The sequence below is a fragment of the Octopus sinensis genome, linkage group LG9 (assembly GCF_006345805.1).
Source record: "Octopus sinensis linkage group LG9, ASM634580v1, whole genome shotgun sequence".
Classification (NCBI taxonomy): Eukaryota; Metazoa; Mollusca; class Cephalopoda; order Octopoda; family Octopodidae; genus Octopus; species Octopus sinensis.
In genome coordinates, this window is record NC_043005.1 from 62,429,236 (window position 1) to 62,441,561 (window position 12,326).

A 12,326-nucleotide genomic window follows, 5' to 3' on the forward strand; every position below is an offset into this window, starting at 1 on the left:
ATATATATATATATATGGGGAAGAATTGGTATGATATTTCTCAAATATTGGTAGCGCTAATTCCAAATCATTTTAATTTTCTAGAGAATGTACACATAAATAAACTAGTGTGGCCTTTGCTTGCTTTCAACAACATCTATGTTTTGTTTGTTATTTGATAAATGAATTGCTGTTTATTGTTTTATTTGTTTTGAGGGAAAAAAAAACAAAGAACTTTGACAGTATTTAATTAAAATATGTTTGTCTATCTTTTTCATAAATTCTCAACAACACTTGTATATAATGCTTCCAGTCTTCTTGGTTCTGAAAATAAACGCACTCATGCACAAACAGATGACTACAGACATAAGCATATTTTTTTTACATCTTATTATCTGTGTCTGTAAAGAGTTTAATAACTTTTATACATTCACAAATTTGGATATGAATTGTTGGAAAAATTCAGCTTACTGCTGATGTAAATCCTTTTATAAGCATATACCTTCCCTATCACCATCAAACAACCAGTTATCAGTTAAGTAAAAGACAACACACATTAACAATTGCATAAGAAATTGTACCTTACTAGATGCAAACAACAGCTGTAACTGGCTTAATTTTTTTGCTGTGGAAATATATAATAGGCTGGAGTGTGAAGAATCTGGAAATGGTTTGCATAATCAAAAACTGTAGATAGAAATTTGTGAGTCTGGATACTATGGAGAAGATAATGATGTTTCTAGCGTCAGAAAGAGAGAAAAAAAGCAGCTCCTTTTTCTCTTAGGTAAGCAAATTTAACAAACAGCTAAAACTTTAACTTGAGACATACAATGATACATCAAGATAATGTATGAGAATAGTAAATAATCAAATTAGATGATGCAGCTAGTTTAGTTATGAGCATACAACTTTATTAGGCAGAAACTTATACTGGTTTCTGTGGCATTTAAGTAAATGAAAGTACAATATTCTCCCCTGTCTTCATGAATGGGTCACTAGTCTATTGCAGAGTTAAATCTACAGCTGCTATTGGTACCCAGGTTTCAGTAAGTGGGTTGAAGCAATGTGAAATACAGTGCTTTGCTTAAGGACAAAATACACTGCCCAGTCAAGGAACTGAACACATGATTTACCATGACTTAACACCTTAACCATTAGCTATGAACTGTGAAAAGTAAAGACAGTTCTGGTGATTTAAGTTCTAACTAAATACTTCAAAGCATCTTGCCAAAAGTTCAACTGATTCTAGTAATCTAACATATATACATGTATGTGTATAAAAGCGTAAAAATTGTGAATGACCATGGGAATACACCTAGAATGTTACTCCCCAAGGCACAAGTCCAGGCAAGGTTGTTTATGCAAACCAGCCTCCCCTCTCCACACCACCAACATTATCCAAAGGAAAGGCAAAGACTGATATAGCTTGGTACCAGTGACATTGCCACTCATTTCTACATCTGAGTGAACTGGAGGAATATGAAATAAAGTGTCTTGCTCAAGAACACAACACACAGCCTGGTCTGGGAATCGAACTCACTACCACATGACTGTAAGCCCAATGCTCTGACCACTGAGCCATGTAATCTTTATACACACACGCGCGCGCGCACACACACACACACCACACACACACACACACACACACACAGATATATATGAAACAAAAAAAATAAATTGTTTCATTTACTCAGTCAAAAAGGAGTAGTCTAAAAATACCACTTTCCACATCTTCTGAAGTCACTTAGCCTTTGTACACTTTGAAGTAAACAATTTGAACACTGTCTTAGCACTATTTTATGATGGTTGAAGTAAACTTAACAAAAATGCTATATTTTTTTGTTTTTATCACCAAAGGAAAAATAAGAACAATGACAATAAAAGTTATGACCTGAATTATAATAACTAACTGAGACAACTATAATTTATGTAAAACTGTTAGACAGACTATATTTCAAACGAAATTGTAGTAAATTTATAGGTTTATCAAATGGGTGTTGAGCTTCTTTCATCTTTCTAATAGATTACAGTATGATAAGGAATGTCACTGGAATTACTGGGCTGAGGAAAATATAATTATTTAATAAAAAGTGCAATAAATTCCATTTGATTATTTAGAATTCTACATCACTTTGAAAGTTTCAGCTACAAAACAAATAAAGTAAATGTGACTTACCTGGAAATGTGGCTTAGCCATGATCTCTCGTAATTCGTCCACATGGAGTTTGTGTTTGTGCTTGCGAAGTGTATTGTATACCTGCAATAGTAATAACAAAATATTTAAATTGGTCAACTAGGAAAGAAAGGAATTTCTGAAAATGAATAAAAATATGGCACAGGGGAAACAGAGCAATAGAATTTGGAATAGAATTCTAAGGAATCAGAAATGGGAGCAGAGGAATTGGTTTATATATATAAATACATAAACACACACACACACACATATATATATATATATATATATATAGACACATTATATATATATATGTGTGTATATATATGTGTGTATATATATGTGTATATACATAGGAGAGCTGTGTGAAGAAGTGTCACTCCTTAACACTGGAAGGAACCCATGGAAGAGGGAGACCCAGGAAGCACGACCTTTGAATGTTGGGCCTCATAGAGGCAATGACAAGAGACCGAGATCTCTGGAGTATGCTGTGATTGAGAAGACCTGGCATGCAAAGTGAGATCACAGCCGTACCCTAAACCAGTGTCACATAACCAGCCCATTTAAAAGTACCTTTGAATCATCAGGTGACACTCCCTGCTTGAGAAGACGTATTGAGTCAAGTAAAATCAAAATCAAAATCAAAATGGAAACTGAAGTTGTGGGCGATGCCAGTGCTGCCTAATTGACTCCTGTGCTGGTGGCACACAATAAGCACCATTCATGCATGGGTTGATGCCAGTGCCACCTGAGTGGATCCTTCTGCCAGTGGCATGTAAAAAGCACCATCTGCATGTGGTCAATGCCAGCCTCCTGGTCCCAACTGGCTCCTGTGCCAGTGGCACATAAAAAGCATCATCCAAACATGGCCGATGCCAATGCCACCTAACTGGATCCTGTGTCAGTGGCATGTAAAAAGCACCCACTACACACGCTGAGAGGCTGGCTGTAGAAACTATGCCAGATCAGATTGGAGCCTGGTGCAGCCTTCCAGCATGCCCGGCCTTAATCGCGATTAAAGTGGCATAGTTTTTTTTATTGTTTTACTTGTTTCAGTCATATGACTGTGGCCATGACGGAGCACCGTCTTTGGTTGAACAAATCCACTACAAGATTTATTTTTTGTAATCCTAGTACTTATTCTATCAGTGTATTTTGCCAAACTGCTAAGTTATGGGAATGTAAACATAGCAACATCAGTTGTCAAGCAATGGTGGGGTTACAAACACAGACACACACACAAATATACACATATATACGACAGTCTTCTTTTAGTTTCTGTGAACAAAATCCACTCACAAGGCTTTGGTCAGCCTGAGGGTATGACATATATATATATATATACAGGGCTTGGACAAAATAATGGAAATACCTAGCATCATAGCACCATAATTTTGAAATATCTATAAAACTGTCAAAAGTTTGTTTACTTTTAGGTTTTTTGATTTATCATTAGTGTTGCTTAATATGTTTTGCTAAAATTGCTGTTTCTTTTCAGATATCATCAGAAAAAGATAATTAAAATTCATTAAAATGACAGATCTATTGGACTTTCAAAGAAGTCAAATTGTTGGTGCTAATTTGGTAGGCACTAGTGTAATGAAAATAGCTGAAATGTTTGGTATATCAAGAAGTACTGTCTCAAAAGTAATGACAGCATTTGAGAAAGAGGGAAAAACCTCCTTGTTGAAACAAAATTCCAGAAGAAAACTGAAACTTTCAGATAGGGGCAGTTGAAACTTTTACATGAATTGTTAGATAGGATCACAAAAGTACAGCTCCCAAAATTACTGCAGAACCCAGTTTCCACAAAGCTGCACAAAGCCGGATTTCTTGGGAGGGTTGCAATCAGAAAACCACTACTTTCAAAAGCAAACATTGCAAAGTGTGTAGATTGGAGTAAAAACCTACAGAATTGGTCCCTAGAACAGTGGAATAATGTTACACTCTCAGACAAGTCATCCTTTACCTTAAATGTGTATACGTGTGGAGACAGCCAAAAGAAGCATTTGACCCAGACTGCCTTCTTCTAACTGTTAAACATGGAGGAGGATCTGTGATGATCTTGGGGGCTATATCTTGGAAATTCTCCGGCCTAATGGTTTCCCTTCATGGCAGAATTAATAGTCAAGACTATTTAAGCATTTTATCTGATCAAATTCATCCTATGGTGGAACTGTTTCCTGAGGGAAATTCAATCTTTCAGGATGATAATGCACCAATTCAAACAGCTAAAGTTGTTACTGAATGGCACAAGGAACTTTCTAGTGAATTCGAACATCTTTTCTGGTCACCACAGTCCCAAAATCTCAATATTATTGAATATTTCTGGTGCATTTTAAAAAAACAAGTAAGGAGTCAATATCGTCCACCATCAATAGAATAGAATAGCTGTCAAAATATTGTTCAAACCACTAAAATATCTATTGCAATTACATCGCATTCTTTGTATTGTCTATCATCATCATCATTATTATTATTAAGGTAACAAGCTGGCAGAATCATAAGCATGCTGGGAAAAATGCTTAGCGGTATTTCGTCCATCATCATGTTCTGAGTTCAAAGTCTGCCGTGGTCAACTTTGCCTTTCATCCTTTTGGGGTCAATAAAATAGGTACCAGTTGAGTACTGGGGGGGGGGGGGTCAATGCAATCGACTTAGCCCCTCCACCGAAATTGCTGGCCTTGTGTCAAAATTTGAAATCATCATTATTATTATTATCATTATCAAAAGGTTACGAGCTGGCAGAATCTTTAGTATGCTGGGCGAAATGCTTAGCAGTATTTCATCTATTGCTATGTTCTGAGTTCAAATTCCGCTGAAGTCCACTTTGCCTTTCATCCTTTCAGGGTCGATTAAATAAGTACCAGTTATTCACTGGGGTCGATGTAATCAAGTTAATTCCCTCCCCCAAGCTGCCCTTGTGGCAAAAATTTGAAATCATTATTATTATTATTATTATTATTATTATTACACTTTGCCTTTTCTTTATACAAGCAACATCTAAGTCTCAACCAGAAACATGAAGGGACAATAAGATTTTGCATCTAAAGATGGTAACAGGTATGTAATTAAAAAAAAGATATCTGAGTGTAAAAAAAAAAAAACTAAAAATATCATCACCATCATTCTTATTGACTGGTAGTTGTTATTTCTACTTTCTGATTTGAAATAAACCACACTGGTATATATTGCTTTCGTCACTTCTAGATTGATTACTTTCTATAAAATACTAGGATTAAGTAATACTACTACATTCTTTCTAATAAGTTAGCTTTGTTTTTGGCACAGCAAATTATTATTGTTGTTGTTAATTGTCACATAACCAACTTCTTAAGTAAACAGGTTTCATTTCCTGGTTTTGCATTCTGATCAAGCAGTACAGTTGTTTAAGGCATTTTTATTTATGGTTGTCTTAGAAAAGATAGTATTATATAATTGTAGAACCAAAGTTACAATATAGTCACCAAATAAGAAATGTCAAATGACATACACCAGATACATTTTGGCCTGTTGCAAATGTACAGATAACATTTGGGTGCTGAAGGCTTGTACAGTATACTTTTTCTTTAATCTTCTATTAGCTTTCAATACTTGCAAGATTCCACATGTCAAATGATAAAATAAAATGTGACAAAACACTGGGAAAAAAATAAGAAAATATCCTCAAAGCATTCAGTGAAAGTAGATAGTTACTAATTTCAGTTTGAATGAAATAGTTATTATATCTAGATGTTATTTCTCATCTCGGTTTCCTTTTATCCAATTGGTGTGGTTATTCTGTCTTCTTTATAATAGTGGTTTGGCTTCCTGTCAGTTTCTCTCCCAAATTGTGATTTGCTTGAATTTACTTGTCAGTTTGAATATCCTGTTTCCTTGTAGATAGAATTCTTAGATCCTAACAAAAGTGTACGCGCACGCGCACACAGAGAATATATTAGTGATTAGGTATCAATTATTTCCATTAATTTATTTACAATTGAAACTATGAAAAGAGAATTTGTTTGTTGTTTTAAATCAGTGGTTCACAAAGTGGGTGGCACTGCCCCTTTTGGGGGCAGTGGAAAGACCCAGGGGCATGTTGAAGAAAAGTGGAACAATAATGGGGTAGCTTAATTCAAGAACATTAAAAAAAATGTATTTTAACTTTAATACCTGATATTATATTGTCTGTAAGCAAAGAAAACTATTAATAACTATTTGATATGGACCCTAAGATTTGTTGTGAAGGGTAGATGAAAAATTTATTATCAGAAGTACGATTGAGAATTGTTTAACAGTATAAGCTGAAAAGGATTCTTAGCCATGGCTGCTGAAGCTGGATTCTTTGTAACTACAGCTCATCATGCTGTGAGTATTGTCAATGAAATTGGTGTCTATTCTAACAGTCCTTGATCAGGACAGTGAGAAAATTACTGAAAGGATGGACCAATTCAAGCAAATTAGCTAGTGAAGAAAATCTTTATAAGAGATGAATGCAATAACTATACTCAGAAGTAACGTTTATTGCCACTTAAACATGGCTGTTCCATAGAAACTAATGTTACTGCTATTTTTAACCCCAGGAGGACGCCTCCTCTAGCAGGTTATTTGATGCAATCTGCACCTGATGTGGACCAATTCATTCACTGTCTATATTTTGAATGATATTTGACAATCACAAGCATATGGGTGCCACAGCCTAACATGTCTGGGTCTGTAGGTTGTGTTGCATGGAAAAAATAGTACAGGTCTCGGAAAAATCAACATGCTTGCATTCAATTTTCTCAGGAGCATAAGAACTGGATGGTTTGTCAAAAATCTTGTGGAATGAGTAGCAATTAAATTTATTTGGCTCTGACAGATATTTGATGACAATGGTATGGTTGTTTTTTTTCCTTAATATGTCAGTGGTGCCGTTTCACTTTAAAACAAGAGTATAGAGATGATTTTGTGTTTATTTTTCATCATAAACTTAAGCATGATAGGAGCAATGTCCTGGTTTGGGGCTGCTAATCTTCTGTAAGTCCCAAAAATTTGGATCAGTTATGGGCTTTTCAGCATACTAGAGGAGTGATGAAGATAGTCATCAAAAGTAAGAAAGAATTTTAATCCAATACGGAAATAAATATGTAGTAAAATAAATCTGGTAAACTGAGTTAATTGTATGATTATATGTGTAGTTAAAAAAATGGTAAGAAATTCCAGATTATGTGATCATCAAACATAGATGCAATGCTTTCTGGATGTGATTCTGTTTTCAAAAATTTCAGATACCTGACTGAGAACTAGTGTCCTGATTTTACTATTCTTGATCTTTAATGAACACTTCTCATTTTTATGAATTTTAATGTTTTAAATAATGTGATTTTCATTTTCATGTTCCATTGATACTATCAATAATTGCATTAGGTTGTTTTAAACTTTTAGTGTCTAAAATTGTATCATTTAAAAAAGTCAAAATTTCTCTTTCTCTCCATATAGCATGAATTATAAGTGATGTAATACCTGAAATAATGGTTAATTTTTAGTGCACACTTTGTCTTTGATTTTATCGACTCCAGTATTATATATATATATATACACACATATATATATATATATAGATAAACTTACTCGGAAAGGAATGCGTGGTGTTCAATCATATAATAATATAAATAAAGTGTATACATACATATATGTACATACATACATACATACATACATATATATATATATATATGCATACATGGGTACAGGATGTCACAAAACGTAACCAACATGAAATATGAATATAAACTTGGGTATGGGAACAATGAGAGAAACAACTAGAAAACAAGACAAGTAACATCAGTCGTCGGTTGTCCATCTACTCCTCATTTTGAGCAATTAACGACAATATGAGGCTTCGAAAGTCAGTTGCTTTTGTGAACAAAAATAAAATTTGGGATTTGTGGAGGGTCAAAGTTGGTAACAAAAACAGGGCAGTGGAGGGATACAACAAACCAAATGTAAACAAGCATGGAGGGCCGTTAGGCCAGACGTGGAAAAGTAGTCAATGCTGGAGAAATATTGTCTTTGAGAGATGCCCTGTACTTTTATATGCATATATATATGTACCTAAATATATATGTATATATATGTGACATATATATGTATATATATAGGCGCAGGAGTGGCTGTGTGGTAAGTAGCTTGCTTACAAACCACATGGTTCCGAGTTCAGTCTCACTGCGTGGTACTTTGGGTAAATGTCTTCTAATAGCCTCAGGTTGACCAAAGCCTTGTGAGTGGATTTAGTGGATGGAAACTGAAAGAAGCCCGTCATGTATATGTATATGTATCTATATATGTGTGTGTGTTTGTGTTTGTTCCCCCCCCAACATCGCTTCACAACTGATGCTGGTGTGTTTACGTCCCCGTAACTTAGCAGTTCGGCAAAAGAGACCAACAGAATAAATACTAGGCTTACAAAGAATCAAGTCCTGGGGTCGATTTCTTCGACTAAAGTCAAATGACTGAAACAAGTAAAAGAGTAAAGAGAGAGTATATATATATATATACAGATATATATACATATATTTATACACACACACATGCATAATTGTCCTTTGGTATACCTGCTAGATAAGGTTCTGCAAGTCATTGTAATTAGTGAAAATGTGTAAAAGAAGGGAGTTACAATTTCTATTGATCTTATCCACTAAAATAACAGCAAAATTTGAACAATTATTTATTGACAAGTGATAAAAATATGATTGTAATACATACCTACATCCATACATACATACATACATATACATACATATGTACATAATATATATGTATACATACATATATAATACAAGTATATACATATACACATACACACACATAATACATACATACATGTACACACACATGTGTGTGTATGCATGTATTCATGCTCATGCTGGCATCAGTGTAAGAAGCATTTTGCTGTTCATGTGGTGTCACTGTGTCCCATAACAAATGACTTGACAAAAAGAAATCGATTAAATGAGTACAAGCCTGGAATAAGTAATGTAGTTGATATCATTGGCTTAAGCCATTCAGAACTAATGTAGGCAAAATAGTCTTCCAGCATGCATTTATGTACGATGTGTGTTTTGATCTTATTGAGAGATCCTATATTAGCACTCATATTTCCTTTGATTCCTTTAATGGTTCCAGTAATTGTTTTGCAGTTTTTACCAAACCTTTTCTACTTTGAAGTGAATTTAATATTGTAATTTCCATTTTTTTGTTTTCTATCTGAAACTATTATTCAATCTTGAAAATATTTAACAAAATATAAGAAAATAACTGACAGGTACTACTGTAGCGCATAGTCTAGCTCACTCTCAGTCAATTAAAATGGAAGCAAAAATGAAAGGAAAATGAAAAACCAATATGGAAATGCATGGTATTTTGGCTGATATACCTAAATAAAAAGAAGAAAAAGCCCAAAGTGAAAAAAACAAAACTGTGCAAACTGAGGGACAGTTGTGTGTGAACGTGTGTGGTATGTGTAAGTATGTGCATATATATGTGTGTGTGTTATGTATGTATATATATATATATTGATATTTTGCTTAGGTATAGCAAGACTAATAACCTGGTGTAGAACTCAATATACACATGGTCCAAAACACAATGTATATAGACACACACATATACATAAAGAAAGAGAGAGAGAGAGAGAATATAGAGTGGTAAAAGGAACAAAAAGGGACTCAACTAACAGTTAACAACATTTTATAGCAGAAATAGTTGTAAGCTATGAAGTCCGTTACATAACTTTTGTTTTTTCTGGTATCATTCTTTTGTTCTTATTACCACTTTATAATCATTTCTCTCTCTCTCTCTTTCTATCTCTCCCTCCCCCCTCTCTCTCTCTCTATATATATATATATTATCTTTTATTTTTACTTGTTTCAGTCATTTGACTGTGGTCTTGTTGCGTCATTGCTTTGAAGGGTCTTAGTTAAAGAAATCAACCTCATGACATTTTTTTTAAAGCCTATTACTTATTCTAGCAGCAAATTTATCGAAGTGCTAAGTTACAGGGATGTAAACACACCAACACCAGTTGTCAAGCAGTAGTGAGGGGATAAACACAGACACACACATATATATGACAGGCTTCTTTCAGTTTCTGTCAACCTATTCCACTGACAAGGCTTTGGTTGACCCAAGACTACAGCAGAAGACACTTACCCAAGGTGCTATGCTGTGGGACTGAATCTGGCACCATGTGGTTGGGAAGCAAGTCTCTTACCATACAGCCACACTTGTGCCTATATATATATATATATATATATGTCTGTATGTATGCATGTATGTATATGTGTGTGTGTGTATGTAGATATGCGGAGAGAGAGAAAGAAAGGAGGAGAGAGAATAAGAATTGTCAAAATGGTATATAATTGTCACAGACATCTAGTGCTCAGACAAGACTAGATGCATAGGATCTAATGATAAATGAAGAGAAACGGAATCCAGACAAACAAGAGTTAGCAATATGTTTTGATGCCATTAACAACTGTCTATCCATTTTTTAATGTTTAATTTATATGAATTAAATCAAATAATGCTCTAATTATAAGTAAAACTATTATTTTCTTGTATTAAAGAAAATAATGTCTGCTAACCATACTGTTTAAAAAAAGGTGATTGAGTTATATGAAATATCTATTAAGAGTTTCCCTAACATTGGCATGTCTTTTAAAACTGAGGAAATTTACTGAAATATCTTTATGTTCTGCTTTGTCATTTCCTTATCCATGGTGCTATCACTGTTGCCATCCACATTGTCATTGTCATCATCAGGCAGGATGATGAAATGACAGAAGCAACAATCATCGGATTAATTGCCTTATAATATTTGGTTTCCTTCCTCTATATCCTGAATTCAAACTAATGAGAATAAAAATAGTTTTTACAAATGTTCTTAGATAATCATATCTGACTGTAGCCATTTATGACCTTCAGCATACGTTCAACTATGATCACCATCTACAACAGTACTCTGTTCCCATTGGCACAATTGTTTTGACAATTTTGTTAATTTCGGCTGGACATTTCATACTATCTACAGTTAACCAATTTAACAGGCAGTAGTCAAGGACCTAGTATACAATGTTGAACACATACTCTTAAAATCAAGAGACTAGAAGTCAACTACACAATTACCACCAAACATTTATAATATACTCGACTACAAGAAAACTCCAAATAGGAAACTTCCAAGATGTAAATCTCAAGAAGAATACTCTATTAAAAAAATCACTTGAAAGGCATATTAGATGAAAACCATGCCTTTTTTGATGGAGATAATGTGGTTACAAGATCAATCTAAATCAATAATCAATCACAGAATGGGGACATGGGGTGTTAGCCAAATTCTTACATTGGGAGAATAAATTCATATGATTTACTCTACCAAAGAACATGTAAGATTAATGAGCTTGTATTTAGCCACAAAGTCATCAAGGAATTTATTGCTTAGGTTAGTCATGCTAGCCAGCCATTATCATGAATATTACAGCTAGCAGAATGAAGAAAACAGCCTCATTGTGATCTACTATTTCGAAATGTTTTAGCTGCCTAATTAAAGTAATTTAACCCTCTGTCAAATATAATAATTTACACTGTTTTTGATTAATCGTGCATTACCTCATAGTTTCAAAATTTTGATGATGAGGTTGTTTATTTTTGGAATGACATTGTCAGATAGGTGTAAGAGGCCAAATCCGACCAGTTTGAACATAAAACAGGTAGAATATTTGGGCTGGATATAGTTGGTTTAAATACTAAAAGATTAACAAGCAAAAAGAAGAAAACAGTGAAGTAATGTTAGTAATAATGGTACAACCACTTGGAGTTAACCTATTGTTTGAAAGTTATACTGAGGAAGATATTTCAAAATATGAAGATTTCTTAGGCATTTTGATCCTATCATCTAAACCTGTTAATTAGTATGGTGAAATTTATAAGTCATAATCTTTTAGAATAAGTAATCATATGATTTCAATATGATTCATAACAATATGCCTTGACTGCACATTCATAGTAGAAAACCAGTTTTCAGCATGATCTTCAAACTTTGGGTTTCACAGAGGCAATGATTTGTGACTGAAACCTTTGTCAATATGCTGTGCATGAGGGGACTGGTCAGGTCAAGTGAAATCATAATCGAAGCTGATGCTGGCATCAC

The 12,326-nt window shown here is 34.1% G+C and overlaps 1 protein-coding gene across 13 annotated transcripts in view; it reads right to left on the reverse strand.

The window, feature by feature from the left end:
• Nucleotides 1-12,326, reverse strand: part of LOC115215814 (MAGUK p55 subfamily member 7) — a 930,620-nt gene that overhangs the window by 315,174 nt on the left and 603,120 nt on the right. For all 13 annotated transcript variants that reach the window (XM_036506006.1, XM_036506002.1, XM_036505998.1 and 10 more), the window contains one exon: nt 2,156-2,236. In XM_036506006.1, coding sequence (XP_036361899.1) covers nt 2,156-2,236 — 81 coding nt within the window. The remainder of the gene's footprint in view (nt 1-2,155; nt 2,237-12,326) is intronic.